Source organism: Macrobrachium nipponense, chromosome 24 (genome assembly GCF_015104395.2).
Source record: "Macrobrachium nipponense isolate FS-2020 chromosome 24, ASM1510439v2, whole genome shotgun sequence".
NCBI classification, from domain to species: Eukaryota; Metazoa; Arthropoda; class Malacostraca; order Decapoda; family Palaemonidae; genus Macrobrachium; species Macrobrachium nipponense.
In genome coordinates this window covers 68,096,613-68,118,605 of record NC_061091.1, presented here as the reverse complement: position 1 = coordinate 68,118,605, position 21,993 = coordinate 68,096,613, and the positions used below count along the sequence as shown (strand labels likewise).

Here is a 21,993-nt window from a genome sequence, read left to right as displayed (position 1 = left end):
GGTAATATTGATTTTAGTGGTTTCAATTTTTTCCATTTTTATTAAGTGGGATGCAATGTGTCCGACTAACATTGTAATTTCAGCTCAAAACACTGTTTAAAAAACCAGTTTCTTACTTCTATCAACATATACCAAAAAAATCAAAGAAATCTGTCATTACAGGAGCTCCAATTTAAGGACCTCAAGATAATGCTCAAGAATATGACCTCACTGTCTGAAAGCCAAGCTGATCCCAACACAAAATCTTAAAACTTACAGTAAGGCAAATCCAAATAACATGAAACTGTATGACCACTTGACACGTAAGATTACAATCTATCCCACACTGAGTAACATTATTGTATCACATTGTAGGTAAATATACAGTACTATTAGACCGAATTAAAAATAAATGGAACATACCTATTGTGGCACCACGTGCAAGGAGAAGCTGTACCAACTCTTCGTGACCGCCAGCACAGGCTAGAGTTAAAGCAGTATCATGGTTTGAATCAGTTTCTATGTCAACATCCACAAGATGTGAAGGGATGGCAGTTGGATAATGGCATACAGTCCCTGGACCTACACCCGCATGCCCAGTGTATGGGACAGTTCCATCTCCACCCACGTATGGCAGACCAACTGAGACTGGGACACCACTCCCGACGCCCAACTGACTTCCACTTCCCTGAAAACAATTGGTATACAATCAAATACCTTCATTAATGAAAGTGAATGCATGAATTATTTGCTTTACCCCAAACCTTTCTTTCCATGCCCTTATATCCTGAATGATTCAACTTGCATAAATTCTATTTAATAATCAACAATATAAATAACTGTAATCAAATAGTATGGAATAAGCAAAATTTTTATGAAACAAATAGCAATTGTCTTATATGATATCCAGAATTTTTACACTTGGATAAACTGGTACTTGTGGAAAATTACTGTCTTAAGGTACAAATATTAGAAGAAAAAACTGCAATTGTACAGCACATTATGAAGACAATTCACAAATATAAATATAAATATAGTATTAACAAGATTCCTAATAAGCTAGGGTATTCCAAAAAGACACTCTACAGCAATAAAACACCTCAGTTCGATTCTGTTTTTGCTTAAATTGTACAAGAAAAAAAATAAAATTAAAACGACTAATTACAACTGTTTTACTTCCAGATTATATTCATAACAAAAATATCAACACATTCACAGACGCATCTCACACTTGCACAATTACCACAATAAATAAAAACTTGCGCACAAGGACATGTCTTACAATACACTAAATCAAAACTGATTTACTAATCTTCTGTGGCTACTAAAACACAATTTACTACTATTAGTCAGCACAGGCAGTCCGCAGTTAACAGTGGACTTGGTTAATGGCGATCCGGTTTTATGGCGCTTGTCTACCGCCATAAAATCAGCCATTTATGCCGCCATAACATACCTAACAGAGGCACCATTAAATGGTTATCAATGCCATTAACTAACATTTGGTGCCATCAGTAACATAAATTGCCGAGTTTTGGTTAATGGCAGTTTTCACTTACAGAACCCAACCGGGAATGGAAGCAGCAACCCCCCCCCCTTTTTTTTTTTTTTTGTTTTTTTTTTTTTTTTTTACTGGGGACAGCCTGTATTCATATAATTTCTTTCCAATGACAGATTACAATCCTAATCCTACAGCTTCCCCCCTCTAACAGGTCTGTTGGAACACTTTCCTTAGCTGCATAATCTGTTAAATTACAGAAACCCCATAGATACGCTACACTTGAATCATTTTTCACAACTAACAGTAATAATTACAAAAAATTTCGAACTGTATTTTACATAACGTACAACACAACTCTTGAAAGGGAACCTAGCAAAATAGCACAGCAATATAGATGCCAGGTAAGAAAGAAATCTATGATGAAAAGAGGTAGCATACTATCCTGCACACACTATAGCTGAATCCTCACTTCATAATCACAATTTTTAACACTAACAATAAAGCAGTATTATTCAAACTTTTATTAACGTACTAAATATTCTGAACCAGTACAAACACCAACTTTTATTTACATGATACCAAATCTTTCATATACTTCGCATTCAACACCAAACCACTTTTCCCATAAGATGGCAATAAGATTTTAAAACTTTCTGAAGCCTTCAGCATTTACTTCTCAAAGAGCAAAAGATAATATGCAAAAGATAATATTCCCTTTAGGTATTGATGGTTACACTGATCCCGAGGAAATTAGTTTCTTTGAAAGCTCTCAACAAAAACCCTAAAACCTGACCTGAATCACAGGTATCAAAATTACTCTAAATAAGATATAATTTTTTAAAAATCTAAAAATTGAAACCACTGGGGTTCAAACTGCTATTTAGAAGACACGAAACCTAAAATATTCCTAAAATATTCTCTGGTAAACATAAAGCAGGTGATCTTTTACATGGAGTTTTGAGTTTTCCAGGAAATCCACTAATTGCACTTCACAATTCTCTATTGAAAGAAAACACTTAATCTGTATGTTAGTGTTCAAAATAATTTTTTACAAATAAGGAGTGTTGTGCAAAAGTGGTCTAACCCTCAAAAATGGTGGTTTGGAGTTAGAGATGGGAATGTGTTTGTAGATTCGAAAACCTAGTATTGATGTCGAAAAAGGCAAAAGCAAACATCCTGCGGGGTTACTACTAAGGTCTAAAGTGGCATGCTTTTGGTCCAACAAGAGGTTCAGACTAACTTTAGATTGGGCACGAGTGTTCCAAACCGAGAGTGAGCGCACCTCGGGTGTTGGTGTCAGCCACGCTGTCTCAGACTGTTTTCTCACGAACTTTAAACCATAATAGACAATCTTTTTTGCTCTCTTTTTCCCTCTCTCATTTTCTCTTCAACTAATCGCAGATTCAAGCAATTTGGGGGTGGGGTGTCTGGTACACATCCTCCATGAATAATGGGGGACACTGTGATTGGTAATTAACTTTGACCCCTATTCACTCAAAATTAATGTCAGGCCGGTTAGACCACATTTGCACTATACACACCATAACTCTCTCTTTATTTGGTAGTAATTGGTAATTGATTTTAACTGTTTATTACTCAAAACTAACGTCGGGCACACTTTCACACTACACACCTTGAAAAAGAAAAAGATAAGACGACTGTGATATTGGCAATATGTTCAGGTAAGAGAAAGTAAAACCACATATCATGAATACTTTGAACCATCATTCCTGTAAAAGGAAAATCTTTGATGCCCTGCAATCAACCTCTAATCTACACTATTTCTGGCATATTTCTTAACAGATAGTTAAAAAAAATCAAACTTATGCCTAAGATATATAAAAATAACCAAAGCATTACCAAACTTGTTCTATGCCCACAATTCCAATTCCTAAATATATGAAAACTATCTAGGTAACCCACAGGTTTAGTTTCTAAACCAGTATGATTAAATACTACCACCATACTAAACAATTCAAAACATTCACTAAGTGTAGCAAAGTCATTTGTAAAAGTACAAACCTTCAAAACACAGAAAATGTTTGAGAAAACAAGGCATAAAATGACGATTCACTCTGCCCAACCTGGATTTCTTCCTGAGAAACCATGGATTTAAATAAACCCTAAGTATGGGTCAACAGGGTAAAACCACCAATGATATTATCTTACCTGTGCAGCAGGTGTAGCAATCATCTCAGACAACTGGTCATTGAGTATCTTGGCCGGAGCAGCTGGAGTAGCTACCATCAAACCGGGCTCATTGACCTGCAGACCTTGACCAAAGCTGGTGACAGGTGCCGGGGAGAGAGGAAGAGTGCCAGATTGTGGAGCCATACTCACCGGGAAATGAGCCATGGTGTGGGTGTTAGCGTACACCATTCCTTGACCGGCAGGATCCAACGGTAAGCCTGCAGTAACAGCCTGGTGATGTGCTGCAATATCATGTTCACCGGGTGCATCGGCACTTACAGGAAGAGTGAGATGGCTGTCCCTCTCTTGTTGCTTGTTCGTACTGCTTCGCAATTGCTTCTTCGTTGTTCTTTGCTGGCGGGGGGGTTGAACATGCCCCCCCCCCACTTTGGGGAATGAGTAGTGACTTGCTGGCCTGAAGATATGGCAGCAGTGCTAGTATGCAAAAGAGGACCTAAGGGTCCACGCTGCTGAACACTGACTTCTCCAGCAGCTCCTCCTGTCTGTGGTGACTGAAGCAAATACTTCTTTACCTGAGACTTGTTAGAATGTGGAGCAGTTGTTGCTCCCACAGGAATACCTCCACTGGCATTATTGGAAATAGTACTACTACTGCTGCTGCTGCTGCTGCCGCCGCTGGTGCTGCTGCTGCTGCTAGTACTACTACTGCTGCTGCTGCTGCTGCTACTTGCCGCTATTCCTGTGGGAGCCAACACTTGCAACTGATGATGAGCAGCTACAGTTGCAGCAGCAGCAGTTTGGCTGGTGATGGATTGGTTAGGGACAGTCTGGCCAACTCCAAGTCCTGACAGAGAACTATACGGCAGAGGTACAGAGCCACTACCAACTTGGAAAGGAGGAAACTGCAAGTGAGGGGTAAGAAACTATTGTAGTAGGAACAACTGCAATTCAGTCGCTGGGGTCGGCCCTAACCCCGTTGACAAGTGCATCTGAGTCCCAATGGGGGTAAGCGGAACAACTTCCGCACTACTTCCAATATCTCTGCCAGTGCTGTCACCTTCTAACATTGCATTTTCCATATCTTCTGATAATACTCCCGGGCAATCACACTCAGAGGGGACACTTCTCTTCTTCCAATCCATCTTCCTCTAGGTAAAGGAGTTTCTATTTTTTCTTATTTTGACAATTCTTATCAAGAGTACTGTCACCCAATAATGGTGGTGGTATAGGTGGAGGACGGGGCAAGACCTTGAGATGAGCCACCGCAGGATGTGGAACCCCAGGAGGAGGAGGAGGAGGGAGAGATGACACATTCCCTCAGGAACTAATAATGGTTGCGTGGTCAACTATTACCGTGACAGCTGTAGCTACCATCGACCCCATGGTTTAGCTGCACCTGCTGAAGTTGAAGCGGTTGAACAGTTTGGCTGCGTTGCACCATCATTTGCTGCTGTGAGGAGTGTTGCGGCGCTGACACTTGTTTTTGTTGCTGCTGCTGCTGTTGCTGTTGTAACTGAAGTTTCTTCTTATCAGCTTTCTTCGAAGGGTATCATCTTCGGTCTTTCAGACAACGGGTACATTTCCAGTTGCTGGCCCAGAAGAGGAAGAGGAGGAGGAAGGGATGTTATGGGAAGGGAGAGATGGAGGAGAAGCTGGAGTATGATAAGCAGATGAACTACCATAACTTGGAGACTCCTGGGGACAAGCACCTGAAGGAAACATCGTTGATGGTACTTGTGCCACTTCTGCTGGCAATGAGATAGGGAGTTGTGTTGCAGAGGCACCTCCTCCACTGTACAATGAGACAACAGGAGGTAAGTCAGACATAACAACGCCAGGGGGTAATCCCGTCCAGCCAGTATTTGGAAGGAAGCCCGTCTGAGTCTCAACAGTGTGGAGTGGCGATGGGTACGTGGGTGTGCAAGGATGCTGGAGGATAAACAAGAGGGGCTGCTAGAGAGGTACCACTGCCACTCATACCACTACTAACAATATCACTGCTACTGCTACTGGCAATGAGGTGGTGGACACCACTCAAGTTTCCAACACCCACACCACTGCTGCTGCTACTGCTGGCTGTAACAGCACAGCTGCTGATGGGGATCCTGGAGGGATCATAGCTGCCACTGTAGGGAATAACTTTACCCTGCAGTTCTCTCTCCACTCGCTGCAACTCCTCTAATATTTGCTGTTTCTGTAGAATTTGTTCCTCTCTATTAGAAGATGGTTGCTCTGCTTTTCTTACTAAGTTATCAACATACTGGTCAAGTCTATCACAGGGTCTCATTTTGGCTTCCTCCTGATTACTAGGAGGTGGGGGAGACGTTGGGGAGGCGGGCGTCAATAAAACACTCTCTCCCCCACTATTGCTGCCCTTGCTTACTGGGGGAGTTTTAATCTGTAATAAAAGAAAAAAAAAAAGTAAATGCAAATGTAACTTGCATGTTCAAGTCTTATACATATTAACTATACTGAACAACACTATACTAACATCAAATGTTTATAGTATACACCGATTTACTATACAACTTTACCATAAACCATGAGATAGAACCCCAACTTAGATTTTTACATATCTCATTTACTTTGTTCAGTTAGTTACAAACCTATTAGTTTTAATTTATCTTTTGAAGGTGAAACAAATTTCCTACTGAAATTATTCAATTGCAACAGTAACCTTTAATAGTTTTCAATATTTTCTCCCCGTATACATTTTCTGAAAAGCAATTCTGTTAGGAGATTAAGTCATCTGCTATAATCTAGGGTTTGTTTTGCAAGACAGGGTTATCATTGTTGATTATTGTCCAGTTGAAGGGCTTTAGCTATAGTGAATTGTATCTCATTCCAAATAAGACACATATGGAAAGCAATTGTCTTCAAGTCCTTTCTGGTGATATTAGCAAAGTGGTTGCTTAAATACTGAACTAGGATGCTTGGTGTGCGCAAACATGATCACAAAATCCACCTCATTCAATTTCAAGTAAACTGATACCTCCCCGAGTGGCATTTTTATGATTGTACAGTAAATAATGATGTTCTTATAAGGAAATCATAGTGTTGCCCTTCTAACCTGGATCTTGTCTTTCAAGTCTCTTAACTACATAGAGGGACTAGAGTTTCTGTGGTGGAAGTAAACAAGGCAGAGGCAAAGGAGGCTACTTAACAACTAATTTGTCATGTGGATAGAAATTCATTTCTTGTGGTTCGGATCTAACAATAAGCTGTAGGTCCTGTTGCTAGTAACCAACTGGTTCCTAGCCCACACAAACAAATCATCTAATCCTTCGGGCCAGCCCTAGAAGAGCTGTTAATCAGCTCAGTGGTCTGGTAAAACTAGCATATACCTAACCTGACCTATTAACATGTTACTTTGTTTGCAACTGTTGTAGTATAAACATTTATATCATTCTAGCACCACATAATAAAATAACTTAAAAGATATAATATTCATGTTCATGATTCAATTACCAACAAATAGCAGTACATATCTATCATGCTAGGCCCAGAATCCAATTTATACAAATAAATTTTTAAAAACAAAGTACCAGTTTTGTTGAATTCCATACAAGATAAAAACTGCTCAAGCACCATACCATAACATCTCAAAAGTGAAAGAATGCATCTTATCTTTGTAATACAAAGACTTAAACTTACTATTTGAGAGTCTGAGGATGGTGTCAACTTTTCCCCATTTGGACCAGTGGTGGTAGTGAGATTAGATGATTGGTGGTAGGCAAAGTGGAGATGACCCCTGGCTTACGATTAGGTTTGGTTCTGTTTCCTTTTACTACACTGGTTTGAACACCACTAGAACCCATAACAGCTCCCCCTTCACCAAGTCTCTCATCTGGTATAAAGACGACAAATAATTACAGAGTTGGAACAACATCCCTCCATAATAAATGCAATATATACTGGTGCTGATAATTAACAGTAACGAGCCAGAAATACAATAAGAAAATCTGTTATTGTAACTTTTTCAACATTTAAAATAATTGTAATGTATCCACATAGACCAAACTAAAAATACTTACCTATATCGTTAAATATTTGATTAGGGTTAACTACAAGAGATTGCTGTGGATCAGAACCCTGCACCACAGTGAGACCCATGGGCAACTGGTGAGGGTCACTCTCTAGGATGGCTCCGGTAGCCAACTCTGCAGCTGGACCTTGGGTCGTAGCTGTGACTTGATGTTGAGTGGTTCCGACCACGGGCAACAAGTGGGAAATGGAAGAAGGGAAGTCTATCAGAAGCTGGACAACCTTAGTGTGGCCTCCTCGACTTGCTTCCATCAACATGGTCGAGTTGTCCTGAACAGAAAGGATTCATCATTAAAAATTTGTTTAGATTAAAATTATAGTGCAATATTTTCAAAATTAAGTGTATGACCTCCCGGAAATGACAATCTTCATTTAAAATCCAATCAACACCAATATTACACTTAAGCAAAGGCATATTTACCAGTATTAACCATATAAATGAACATAACCAAATAATATCCAACACACTTCAAACAAAAAATTTACATACCTTGAGCTTATGGTTGGGATCAGCTCCATGGACCAAAAGCAGCTCTACAACAGGAACATGACCCCCAGCACAGGCGAGAGAGAGTGGTGTATGATCGTTGTTCGTGGTCGTCTTATTAACGTCTCCACCTTTTACAATGAGGAACTGTACCGTACACAAGTGACCTGCTCGACAAGCTTTCATCAGTGGGGTTCGACCCCCCTCACTCTCATGTTCCTGTGAATTGTTCAGTAAATATTAAGCACCTCTGAAACTAATTTAAATTTAGGACAACTAATTTACCATTACAGTAGACAAAAGTTTTTAAAAACATTTTTTGGATTACTTGATAGAATGGACCCATCTGGTTTCTTTTAACAACGCAAGGTCTGACAAACTTCACATGCTTCAAGAGACTGATATACTAGATTAACTAATACAGAACATTAAATCAATATATACACTAAAAAAATTCCAATATTACATTAGTTCTGCAAAGCAAGAAATGGAGGTTTATCATTATATTTGCTCATACATGGTATCTTAACAGCACCTTGTGCAGCTTTAATATCAATCAATACCACTAGTCATCCAAAAGAATGTTTCATTATTTCTTAGGCATAATTTGAACCTCAAAAGACGGGTCACAAGTTTTTTTTAAAATAAAATTTACATCTTATCTAATAAATTACAGCTTCATATCAACTTCCCAATTAGTCTTAGTATACTACAATTATGAAAACCATCCTGAAAAGATATGTTCATTAAAAAGCATTGTTCACAAACAATCAATGAATATAATTTTTAGATACAGTGCAGCCTCGACTTACGTAGATTCGAACTTATGGCACTTTTTTCATTGACCGTTAACAGCATTTTACAGCAACATCAAGTTATGGTCCCATAGCCGCCGTTGACAGTGCCAACAGCAAGAATAGGCATCAGGTTAAAGGCACTTACAGCACTGTAACTTGATGCAACATCAAAGTTTTGGTGTCATAACTCAAGTTATGGCCCCATGAGTGCTGTTACAGCGCCATTAATGGTGAAAAACTAACTTACACACATTAAACAAGAATTATTAGACTTAATTTTCCTATCAGGACCTTGCTTTAAGATGCCATTTGAAAAGACTGAGATATATTATGCTGCACTAAAATTTTCCCTATCATAAATTTCTAAGCACCTCATACAATTGTCATCTTCAATACCGACTATACTGACAAATACATCTTTGTATATAATTGACATTCATCAAATTTTGAAATCAAAAACTCAATCTACTGTTTTAAGAAATGCACTCTGTAAAAGCATACAGCAAACCACACTGTTTGAAGAACATATATGAATTACCATTTTAATATTCTACTTTCTTTAGGGATGAACCAAAACTTACAAGATTTGCTCCAGCTTGCAAAAGAAGGTCTGCGACATCTGTATGCCCATTTTCACAGGCATATGTTAGAGCAGTGTCCCCTGTCGACGTCTGGGCATTAACGTTGGCACCAGCATCAATTAGGTACCTAAAATAACAATAAACAATGTAATGTCTAACAAAAAAAAGTGATACATAACTCCAACATACTTCCTGATTCAAAGTTTATGAGCCAAGTTTTTATTTTACTTATATTTTTGTAGCTTTTCAGGAGTTTATCACAACACTTGGCACCCACATAAAGTTTTACAGTATTTTGAAATAAATCCAGTACCAATTCTGGGTTTCAACTATTCAACTTTGAGGTAATATCCAGCAGGTAAATTACCATTACACACATTTTATAGACAGAATACTTTATCCATATATTCTTTTACTGCCTCAAAGGAGAAATATGAAATTATATTTTTATTAATACACTAAAATTTTGTATATACTTCCCCTAGCAAGAGGATTAGGAACAACTCAGCAGACAATGCATATTCTGTTTATGCTTATGTCAATCAGAGGGGAGGAGGGAGGGCTCATCAAGTAATTACTCAGTAAGTATATACAAAATTTTATATTATAAAAAATATTTTTATATAAGTACTTATCAAATATTACATAGCTGATCCCCACATTGACATGAGGTGGAATACATATATGGACATATTCTACTCTAAGGCATTAAGCCATGTAGTCAATTAGAAATAAAAAAAGCTGCTGGCATTGAAACAAACGATGCTTGTCGTTCATTGTTAGTCAAGAGCGCTTGCAGTAGAAACTGCCTCTGGTTGGTGCTCAATTTAACCTGTAGTAGCGTGGCAGTAAAGCCAAAGGTCACCTCTCCTGGAGGGGGGCCTTTGTAGCAGAGGAGTGCTCCGATCACTACCAAAGCATTAGTGAAAGTTATGCCGCCACAGAACTATCCAATGGCTACCTAAATCCTATGCTTCCTTCCTTGATACCATGCCAGTAACTAAAATTGCGGGGTACTAATACCCAAGTTTTTAAAATATTTTATAAACTCTCCAAATCACGAGAAACGAAGAACAATCATACTACCAGTAGGTCGAATGGATGTAAGATATATGGCACTTGAAAGCTAATGAGGTAGAGGCTGTTCCAATGTCTTTAGCTTTACTAAAAGGAGGCAATGTTTCTCCTAATTCTGACTTTTTAAGACAAAAGTTCATTAGGGTAAAGGGCAAGATGTTATGATCAGAGGAGGAGACGAGTTCTTGCCATAACATCCTGGGTTATGACTGGTCTGGGATTCCAGTTTTCTAGGAAATACTAAACCATCCAGCAAGGGAGAGCTCTCTACATTCCTCCTCAGCACCAGACAGTGCTTCAAGCTCCCACAGAACACGCTTGTGCCAGACAGCAGTTGTTGTTAGGAGTTTTAATCAGAAGAGACTAGCTCTTGCTAAATTAACTTAGTTCCTGGACGGTGTTCGAACTTGAACATTGAAACAGAACGGACATCTATTCTCCTCAGAGGAGGAGAGTGCTATTGGGAGCTCAGAGCAAGCGCTAGTGTCCCTGACCTTGACTAAAACTCCTGGGAAGACCAGTAAATTACCTTCTCACATGACTTATAATGGTTTCTGCAATACAGTGGACCCCCTTATTCGCGTTCTCTGGATTCGTGGACTCACACATTAGCGCATTTCTCTCTGGAACGTTTCCCTGCATTATTCGCAGAAAATTCACCTATTCGTGGTATTTTTCTGAGAAATATCAACAAATTTCTGGTTTTTTTAATCAAGTTCATCATAAAATGCACTTTTTGTGATATAACTATTAAAAAAACCAGGTATGAAACAAAATAGGAGGTTTTAAGCAATTTTTATAAAGGGGTTCTAAACTATTCGCGGGTTCTAACTATTCTATGGGGGGGTCTGCTTGGTACGCATCCCCCGCGAAGGGGGGACCACTGTAAAGAAGGAAAAACCTCCTGATTGATAATCCTTTGTATAATCTGGAATCTGTCTGGTAAAATCAGACTACCTCAGTAGATCTCTCGAGGTGAGGTTGACTGAGAAGACACTGTAGAGGAGAATCCTGCAGAATCTAACCACAACAAAGCAGGTACAAGAACCATGAAACAGGCCAAATCAGGGCTAATTTGAACATTGTATAGTTCCTAATTGATCGTGATGAAGGGTGTGAGGAGAGGAGCTTCGACGGATTAGACTATATCAAGGATTCTGAAGTACATGATACTCTAATATAGGGACTGTATGGCCACCAAAGGAGGAAGCCGCAGATTCCTTGAAGGGGCAAACAAGCCCCAGACAGGTTCATCCCATCGATTCCACAGACCCCAGCAGACAGGAAATCGAATGTCCCCTCCTGATGTCACAGTACATCTGATAAGAATCAAGTTCTATACACTGATTGAGGGAAAAGAAGGCTTGACTGATCTGTCCACCGAAACAGTACTAAGAAAATTTAAGATACAGGGTAGAACCTATCAAAAACTATTCTGCATCCTAAGGTAGTGAGCTGGTAAAATCAAATTGCACTGCATTGCCCCGAGGCTACAAGGGCTCTACAGGAGACACAAAGCAATTCTTATACTTAAAATCACTCCATAGTACTTATGAGTAAATACAAGGGGCAGGCCTGAGTCTGAATCAGGCCAAATTTAAAGAAACATCCACTACTCAAGCTTGAGGCCTATCAAAGGATTAGTTATTGTCTGGGTGTTCCTGTTCATCTACTGCTAGTAAGTCTACACGAGTGCTCCTCAAATCCCACAGCAACTGCTGAACTTACGGATGTAATGGCCATCTTTAGGTAGTTTGTTCTTTCTGAATCCCCTTTTTGCCAGAATGATCAAAGCAATATCATGTTGCTCATTTTACTCAAAGCAGCAAGCTTCCAATAATGACTTGTTTCTGACTAGGGATAAACTTGCTAGGCATCTCTGATGGTCATTCCACTGCCCTGAAATCTAGAAAGTTTTACCAGGTGTAGTGTTGACTATTCTATGTTGCATGAAAATGTAATGACACTTAAAACTTGTTGTGTGCTGCAGGACAAAGGGGGAAAACCAAAACCTGGATGTAGGTTTAAGAATAATATGGACAACTCTTGGTTACAGAGCCCCTCCTACAGAACCTGGTGACAAAGATGGTCCTGGATTACTTACAAATTTAATGAAAATTAGTTGTAAGCCATAACCTCTTAGTTGTAAGTCGTAATCTCTTATGACGAGACAGTACACTGAGCCTGATTATCTGATAAAATCCCAAGTGAGGCCATATTTCCTTACAAAGAAAGTCCTTACCATATAGAAAGCTTCCTTCAGGCCTAAAATTCTTCAAGAAGCAAGTGCCTATTCATCTTTGACAGACAAGCCTGCACACTAATTATCATCCCCATATCACTAGACACAAAGGAGGATTTAGAGAATTAAAATCATAATACATAGAAACTGGGCCAGGTGAAGCAACAGGTCCTTGGCCTTTGGAATACAGTCGAAAAAGTTGCCCAACTTGAACCAGTGATTCTGTAGATTCTTCCTCCTAGTCAACACCATCCACCTACGGACAACAGCATCCCTGATAATAATTATAGAGGCACTGTACACTAACCCAAACAAAGCGTACTAAACAAATACTTTCTAGTAAAGACATCTTGAAGAAATTTGCATGACTGCGGATGTACTGGTAAGAGGAATACATTTCTGCATGTGTGCAAGTCTGGCTGTTCTTTGGAAAGGCACTAAACCCATGGTAGAAAAAACCAGAAACATAGCGACAGATACTTCAGGTTATTCAGTCTCAAAATGTCCAAAAACTACTGCCTATCTCCAATTGCTCATAGAGCTAGGAAAGGCTGAGGTAAACTACCAGTGAATTACCACCTGGTCCATTCATTCTTTCTATATACAACTTCCTACTAAAGAGAGATTTCTGCTGAAGACGACAAAGGAACAATTATGGGAGATCAAAAAGTGGAGGGCAACCAAAAAGAATCATTGCTCCCCTTCACCGTCTCCACCATGTAAAGTATTGGTCCAAGTCTCTCCAAGCATGACAGGTGGTTTGCAACAGAAGCAAAAGTGTTCTCAGTTCTACCAGTATAAGCATGAGACCATTAGCCTGCAGCATCAGAAATGAGTTAAAACTAACCCTTGTCCCTGCTAAACTCCTGCTGGCACCAAAAACCTTAAAGTTTGCTTCACAAACTCACTAGGTTGGCGCCGCACTTCCCTAAGCAAAGACGACACAACTTACTGAGTAAAGATAACTAAACAAGCTATACTGAAACTCCATTCAGCATATCCCAAGCACTTGTATCAAGAGGCGGTCTCCAGCACTCTGCAACTTCATAAGAAACAAGACGACAAGCCACTGCAGAGGTAAAGGGAGCTGTGTGTGACTGAGTATGAGCAAGTTACAAATAGCACTCTAATTGACGGAGAAAGCTTAGGTTCTCTTCTCCAAATATTTAAAGGGCACTGAAACATGCTAATACAAGCAAGACATTCTCTATATGGCCTCTTTCCTAAACTAAATGAGGATACAGCGAAGCATAATGTTGCAACAAACGCCGATCAAACCGAAGGAGTTTCTCCAATTCAAACTCTTCTGCCAGATGGCGACAGAAGGAGACAGCTGCTGACAGGAGGCAACAGCAACGGAATACTGTATTGCATCCACGACTCAGTGAATGGGAGACAGTCTTAAGTGACTTACAGACTCAGTTGCATCCACACACATCAAATGAGGAAAAGAAAACTAGGTACTAAAGAAAATGGGAAAGTTTGGGTGGTGGGCGGAGAGGAGTCATGACAACTCTTCCACCTTGTCTGAAAGCAAATCAACATACTTGATACCATTCCCATACGACACATCGTTAGACAGGTATGAAGCTAGAATAACATCTAGCTTGAAAAGAACCGAAGATACTAAAAATATTGTAGGTTGGAAACAGAAACATTAATCGAGGCAGTGAATAGAGATTTGCCGATAGCTGTAGAAAAAGCAGGCAAAGAAAGAACAAGTGCATTTCGACAGAGAAAACGGAATAGGCTAGAAGATGAGAATTTAGAATAAGCAAAACATGAGAGATTGGTTAAACAGTCGACTGCGTTGATGTAATATAAGAATAAGTAAAACTTGCTACTGACACATTATCATCTCAATAAAACTGTCTTTATCTTTATTATCAATCCTATGTGTGCTAACCACCTCAAACTAAGTGCTAATGACAGCAGAATGCACATACAGAGAAGAACATGTTAAATGAGATTCAGACTCTGAAAAGGGGCAAAGTAGGTATTGTAGAGCACAGAACTCCATCGCCCCGAAAACTGAGCCAGTTCCCTAGTAGCTGACTCTTTCGTTAAAGCGCACAGGGAAGTCCAAGGCTCGGGCACCAACACCTTACTTATAACAGGGGAATGCAAAAAAACCCTCTGTTGAGGGATTCTGAATGTTCCCATTCACGAACTCAGTTCAACTTGTATTAGAGCTTTAAATCTAACGCTTGTTTTAACTTCTTGATACGCTTTTCCTGTACTGAACGGGGAGCAGATGGCAAAGCTACAAAGTAAGTCTCAATACTAGCACTACCAAAATGCCTAGTCTGAGTAGGGATAGATGCAGATGAGACAAGGTAGGGTAGAACTGACAGGTTTAAGTCCTGACCTAACATTGACTTTGTAATCCAAAGCTTCCCTTCTTTTCTATAAATGACATACTCCGGCATGAAGTCCTCAGAACAATCCCCTACATTCTTCACATCTAGTTCCAAGATCACACACTGTAACCCTGCTACTGGTACAAACTAATGTTGATCTACTTCAAATTCAAATTCCTACATCCTGCTTACACCAAAATCATTCCTACATAACCTGATGTTATTGGTTTTGCTTCCGGTGGAAGACATCCTAGGAAAATGAAATTACAATACAGTGGTCCTCCCTTATTTGCGGGGGATGCATACCAGATGCAGCCCCCCCAACCCCCGCATAGTTGGAACCCCTATAAAAAAAATGCTTAAACCCTATTTTGTTAGTTAAAACTCAAGAAAAACACTAAAATTTGTAAACCTGGGTTTTTAAAGTTTTATTACAAAGAGTGCATTAAAAAAATTTTTGTGGATATTTCTCATAGAAAAATACAGCGAATAATGGGAGAAAATCTTCCAAAGAAATCCACAAATGCGCGCCTCCGTGAATCCAAAGAACATGAATACAGGGGGTCCACTGTACTGTAAACATGTGCAAAACAGCAAAACTTCATAGAATACCTACAATTACCAAAAGGCAATGGCAGCAAGGAGAATTCTGACCAGAGCTAAAGCACTCAAAACACATGTCGTGGAGAACAGGTCAACTAGACAGTCATCTGGACAGCCATACAGTTTTTTTTGTTTGAAAGCCAACTTGCATAATCAGAATGGAGATATAAGCTAACTTTAACAATAGGTAAGATTCATCTCAAATAAATTAAACGATAGCTATGTAATTACTTGGCAGGTTACTTATATCAAAATATCTATTACATTAGCAGTGGATGGGGATTGAACACTAAAGTATGATACGTACTTCCTAAAGTTACTGTACAATTGTTGGACAAAAGTAATAAATGTTCTGAGCTTCTTTGATTTATTTTTTTTATTTTTTTAGCCAATGAACTTTCACATTTCTCTTTCAGTTTTAGTACTAACAGCTACAACTTTTGAGGATCTTCCAAACTGTTGAATTATGAGTTTTGTGTATTTCACATGGTACGATTAATCTAATCTGCTACGTTTTTATTAAGCTACACTGCAGTGCATGTTTTAAGGAAATTACACTGGGTGACCAGATGAATATGCGCTCCCCCAAAGCAGGGCCCAGGGCAGAGCACTGAAAGACAAAACTTTTGGTGGGTTTGTAGGCAATAGAACACATTTCCATTATCAAAATTTCAACTGTAGATACTCAAAATTTTATGATTAAAGAGGATAATTTCATGCCCAAACCCTGTCACAAAATACCTAATAGCCAACCTTTACACCCTTGCCCTCCTTCACAAAAAGGACTTATTACAACTCTTGTATACAGGTCAAATGATACGGAAATTTATCAATAAGTAGCGTTTATGTTTTCAATAATAAAGAAATCCTTTTCAATTTTTAGCTTTGTGGTATAATCTATAAAAGAAAAAAAATTAAAAGGCAGAAAAATCAATCTACTAAAACCCTAAACAAGTACCTTGAAATTAGGGTCCAACCAGTATCAAATTGAAAAAGTGCATCAAAAGAATGAAAACACAGTATATTATGTGACAAGCTGACTTTTAATTATTATGGACTAAATTAAATGAAAAATTATAACAAAACAAATATAATCATCTAGTATTGCACTGAACAAGTTAATCAACCATTTATTTTGAACTTTCAAAAGTGTGTTGGGCACTATATGTTGATGATAATTTATCTAATTTCATAAAAGGTTATGCAACAAAAAAATTATAAACTCATTAGTATGTAGGTCAGTAAAAAAAAAAAAATAAACAAAAAATCTGCATAAACAAATTCTCCTTTAAAAATGAAATGGCCAAAACTCTATACTGCAAGGGTAACTTTTCCATTTCTTAATAATTCCTGTCAATTTTGGGGATTTGTCTGTTGCCCAAAACTCAAAAATTCTTATTAGGCAACAATTTTTCTTCACTGGTCAATCAATCATTTGGTCACCCAGTTATAATGTAAAAATATGCACTGCTACACTATACAGTCTGCAGCGATATCTCTTGAAATTTTAAGATCAATATTTCAATCAAATGATAATGACAGAATCCCAGTTAGGTAGATTATTCACTATTTTCCATGGAATTGCTGTACATTATCTGCCAAGCAAGTTGGCTCCAGCGTATCATGTAGGATGTTCAAAAATCAGTATATTAAGACAAGTTACTTGAACGAACAAAAGATCAATATCAAATAAGGAACCATATGAAAAGACCTTAAATTTGAAAAAATCATGGCAGATCTACCATACAGAAATCCTTTACAAACAATAAACGTTGACTGTTCCTAGTCCCATGAAAAAGTGAAGTTGGTGTGTAAGCATTATTAGTAAGCTCTATTTTGTTTGTATCTATAATCACTAATACTCACTCAACCAAATCTCGATGACCTTCTTGGGCTGCCTCCATGAGGGGGGTCGACGCACCCAATTCTAAATCAGCTCCAGCTTTAATCAGAAGGTCTGCTACATCCCGAAATCCTCCACAACAAGCTAAGGTTAATGCAGTTTCTTGAGTTTCTTCAGTTTGCGCATTAATATCAGCACCTGTTGACAAACGAGTAAATGAATAAATTCTTTTGCTATTTAAATGAAATGACAGTAAAGCCAATACTAACCACAATATACTTATATATATATATAAAAAAAAGAGAGAGAGAGAGAGAGAGAGAGAGAGAGAGAGAGAGAGAGAGAGAGAGAGAGAGAGAGAGAGAGAGAGAGAGAGAGAGCGCCAAGTACAAGCAGCCCCCGGTTATCGGTGATCCAGTTTTATGGGGCTTGTCTAGCGCAGGATTTGGTGATTTTTGGCTCCAAAATCCGCTGATTTTGGGTTATCAGTGACAATACGTACTAAACAGAGGTGCCATTAACTGGTTACCAGTGCCAGCAAGCCCCAATTTTTGCTTATCGTCAAGCAATCAGAGTAAAAAAAAAAAGGGGGGGGGGCACGTTATATATAAGAACACACAAAAAACTTCAACTACAATTATGTGCCCATGTCCAAGTTATCAATGTTGGGTGTTATTCCTTAAATTTCTATGGGTCAGAAACTTAAAGATGGGATATCAGAGCAGTGGCATTCTTTTTTTGCAATGAATATTAATGACAATCGTATATGTTTCTGATAACGTAAGATTTATTGCTCCACGACAAATGCCATTTACTAAAGACGAAAGGTTTCAGAGACAATTACAATTCTGTTTGATTTTGATTGAATGCAACTTTGGCTGCTTTATAAATACACCATCTTTTCCTTTGATGACTACATGAGCTGGGAAATAACATATTTCAACATTAATTCAGGATTCATCAATCTTTATGAATGATAACTTGTTGATTTAGGAGACTTTACAACTAATTTTGAAAGGCTTCAACAGCTTTCTAGTCAATAAACATATTGTTTGTTGTGGTATATATCATTATTAAATAAACGAGGACCATAATAAAGGCTATTCTGTTCTCAAAATCATGCATTAACCCCTGAATGGATGGACATGCTCACATGAGTAGCAATAACAGGTTTTGGGTGGACGACAGAGACTCATGTTATGTTGAGTTAAATATTACACGCCATCGATTTGGGGGAATCGGGCAGGAAGGAGGTGCCATTACTTATACAAGTTTTCCGAGGTACGAGTCGTCACTGTCGATTTTTTGCATAGTTACACAAGCAAAAAATTGAGGTACGAGCTCGACATGCCGCTGCTACTTAAATGGCTTAGTGACGAAAATTAAGATAAGCAAAGAAGAAAAAGTAAATATGCATCTCTTCCATGAATCTTTTAAAAAAAATCATACATTACTTCACTGTATCCAATAATACTTTATGTATTCTCATATTATTGTATTATAAAATACGTACTACTAACAAGCGGTCATGTTTTGGTTTGGAAATCAGCTGATGAAGAATAAGAGTTTGTTTCGCCATATTTAACTCAACTCTGAGCAAATTTTCTTGCTTCTGGTTAGCATAAACGAATATCTAGATACAGGCAGTCCCCAGCTTATGACGGGGGTTCCGTTCTTGAGACGCGTTGCAAGCAGAAAATCGTCGTAAGCCGGAAAATTGTCAAAAATTTTAAGAAAATCTTACTTTTAATGCTTTGAGTGTATTAAAAACTATGTTAACTGCATTTTTATTGCATTCATAAAAAAACCTTCAAATATTGATTATTTTGCATTTTTTTAAGTCACATTTCTTCTGTCAGATCAGAGACGTAAGCATTGTAACCCTGGAAATAATTTCTGATGAACATAATTGAAAAGCGTTCTAACCTCGGAAAGTCGTAAGCCGGGGACTACCTGTACTTGATTTATATGACAAGAATTTTTCATTATGCAACGTGTTTTTAAGTTGAAATTTGACGAATAAGTCTCGTTGTGATGGTGAACTAAATTATATTTTCATTAACAGATTATGTTGGCTGTATATTTATCGAGTAAAAAAATTACGTGATTCGGATCGCTATTTTTGTATTGCGACATATTTCTAAGTTGAAATATGACTTGAATAAGTCTCGTCGTGATTATGAACTAAATTATTTTCTCATTAACAGATATGTTGGAGCTATGTTTACCAAGTAAAAGAAAATTACCCGATTCCGATCGCTTTTTTTTTATAATATTTACCTTTTATTGACATGAAAACCACAGTAAAATGTGTTCTTTCAAGCCCAGTCAGTAGCTTTGATTAAAATAACTGAATTTTCTCTAAGGTTGTGTTTGATGGCATAAGTTAACAGGAGTTTTATCCATTGCCAATGCACAATATATGTCATTGGCAGCTTGAACAGTTTTCTCAGCTTCAGCTACAACTGGGTTTAAATTTGTTGATCTTTGATATGTCTATAGCAAATAAAGTTATTACATAAAAATATCTCAGTCCTATTTTACATAAAACGTCATTTTTAACATAACTACGGTAATTGTTTACTGTCATACGATGATTGAAATGCAAGCCAACTGGATGTTGTTGTTATCCAATTTGGTTGTACTTAGAAAATTTTTTTTTTTTCATTCGGTTGTTCATGGCTGTACACATTTACGCAACAAGTATACTAACATTAAAACAATACTTTCACCATTCTCTTTTGTTTTTAACTTATTTAACTCGAGGATGGGATAAAGTTAGGCTATTGTGATTTGGTCTCTCGTAAAGTTGGATTACATAAGATGAATTATCATAATTTGAACACTACCTGTACACTGTATGAAACCTTATTATATCTTTACATGCTCTTTCTATTATGTTTTTATACAATATTTGTTATTTAGAAACTTTTTTTTCCTTATCAAATAACATAAAGCATAAAAATATGGGGTGGCATTTTGAGGGTTGAAACAGATTAAGGGCATTTTAAGTATTTTCGACGGGGAAAATTGAATTGATGCACGAGCAAATTAAGTTACGAGTTTGGCCACAGAACAAATTAAACTCATAGGTTAAGGTACCACTGTATACATAAATAAATGAATGGCAACTTCTTACCAGCATTTTGCAATTATATAAATATGCTGCCAAAAGGATGTTCCTATTTCCCATTAGCGCAATATCTGACAAATCAATTTAATTTTAAGGCAAACAGTAAAAGCTACTCTGCATTATTCAATTCAACTATTAAGAGAAACTGGGTACTTGCTTCAACCTGTTATAAAATTTATACTCCCAAAGTGTTTTCAAGAGATTACCACAAATTAAAACATTTTGAATACTGTGTACTTACAGAGATAAAGTTAAAGGGACTGTTATTTGCAAATCATAAAACACAATAATACAAGTTCATCCTGATACCTCAAACGATAACAAAACAAATATGTATTACAAGGAAATATTCCAATCGTGTTCATCAAAATGAATATCATGTTAGTAAATTCAGACCATTTACAAGTTAAATTTGTTCCCAACTGTCCCGAACTCATAATCTGTGCAGCTTAAGCATCTAAAATTGCAAAAAGAAGAAGAAAAAAAAAATAAAACTAATAAATCTATATATATACAGTGTATACTTGCATGTCATGCGACTTTTTAAGACCTAATTTTGGAGCTAATTTCAAGGGGGGTTTCAAGGGGGGTCACAACATAAATGAGATATAAAATTAGCGTATGTAATATCGACATACTAGTATCGTTTGATAAAATGCAAACATAATGAATATACATCTTTTCCATGGATCTGTAAAAAAGTTATGCTTTACTTCACTGCATCCAGTAATATTCTATGTATTTTCATATTATGTACTATTGTTGTATCATAAAATGCAAAAAAGGCAATCAATGTTTCTCAAATTTTGTTTACTGTCGAGTTTGATGGTGCTATACCGAAGTTTCCATGTTGTCGATGCACGATAATAGCAGTTAGCATATGAACATTCTTTCCTCAGCTTAGCTATAATTAGCAGATTAAATTTAGCAGTATATGCCCTTGTCGATCTTTTCTCCATAGTGAATGAGGAGGATACAGTAATGTAAAAGTATATCAGTCCTATTCTATTCAACGTCATCTGTGATATAACTACAGTAATTTTTTACTATTGTACAATGGATGATATGCAAGCAAACTGCAGTCTTTATCGGATTTGATTGTTCATAACAAATCAGCTGTTTCTGGCTGTATGCGTCTACACAAGTATACATTACTGATGATTTTTAGCTTTCTCTTTTACTCTTTTTAACTTAA

At 37.6% G+C, this 21,993-nt stretch overlaps 3 protein-coding genes across 3 annotated transcripts in view; 1 reads left to right on the top strand and 2 right to left on the bottom strand.

Annotated features, from left to right (window-relative positions):
• Window positions 1-21,993, top strand: part of LOC135205748 (ankyrin repeat domain-containing protein 17-like) — a 136,399-nt gene that overhangs the window by 58,749 nt on the left and 55,657 nt on the right.
• On the bottom strand, window positions 329-5,014 carry LOC135205583 (serine/arginine repetitive matrix protein 2-like). Its single transcript, XM_064236350.1, has 4 exons — window positions 4,985-5,014; window positions 4,204-4,533; window positions 3,650-4,105; window positions 329-667 (listed from the first exon to the last, which is right to left on the bottom strand). Exons 1-4 carry the CDS (start codon window positions 5,012-5,014, stop codon window positions 344-346), a joined length of 1,140 nt encoding a protein of 379 aa, XP_064092420.1. The 3' UTR covers window positions 329-343.
• On the bottom strand, window positions 5,658-19,195 carry LOC135205582 (ankyrin repeat domain-containing protein 17-like). Its single transcript, XM_064236349.1, has 8 exons — window positions 19,186-19,195; window positions 18,510-18,587; window positions 17,689-17,863; window positions 9,541-9,667; window positions 8,166-8,381; window positions 7,666-7,945; window positions 7,286-7,478; window positions 5,658-6,029 (listed from the first exon to the last, which is right to left on the bottom strand). The coding sequence occupies exons 1-7, from the start codon at window positions 19,193-19,195 to the stop codon at window positions 7,309-7,311; spliced, it is 1,056 nt and encodes a 351-aa protein (XP_064092419.1). The 3' UTR covers window positions 5,658-6,029; window positions 7,286-7,308.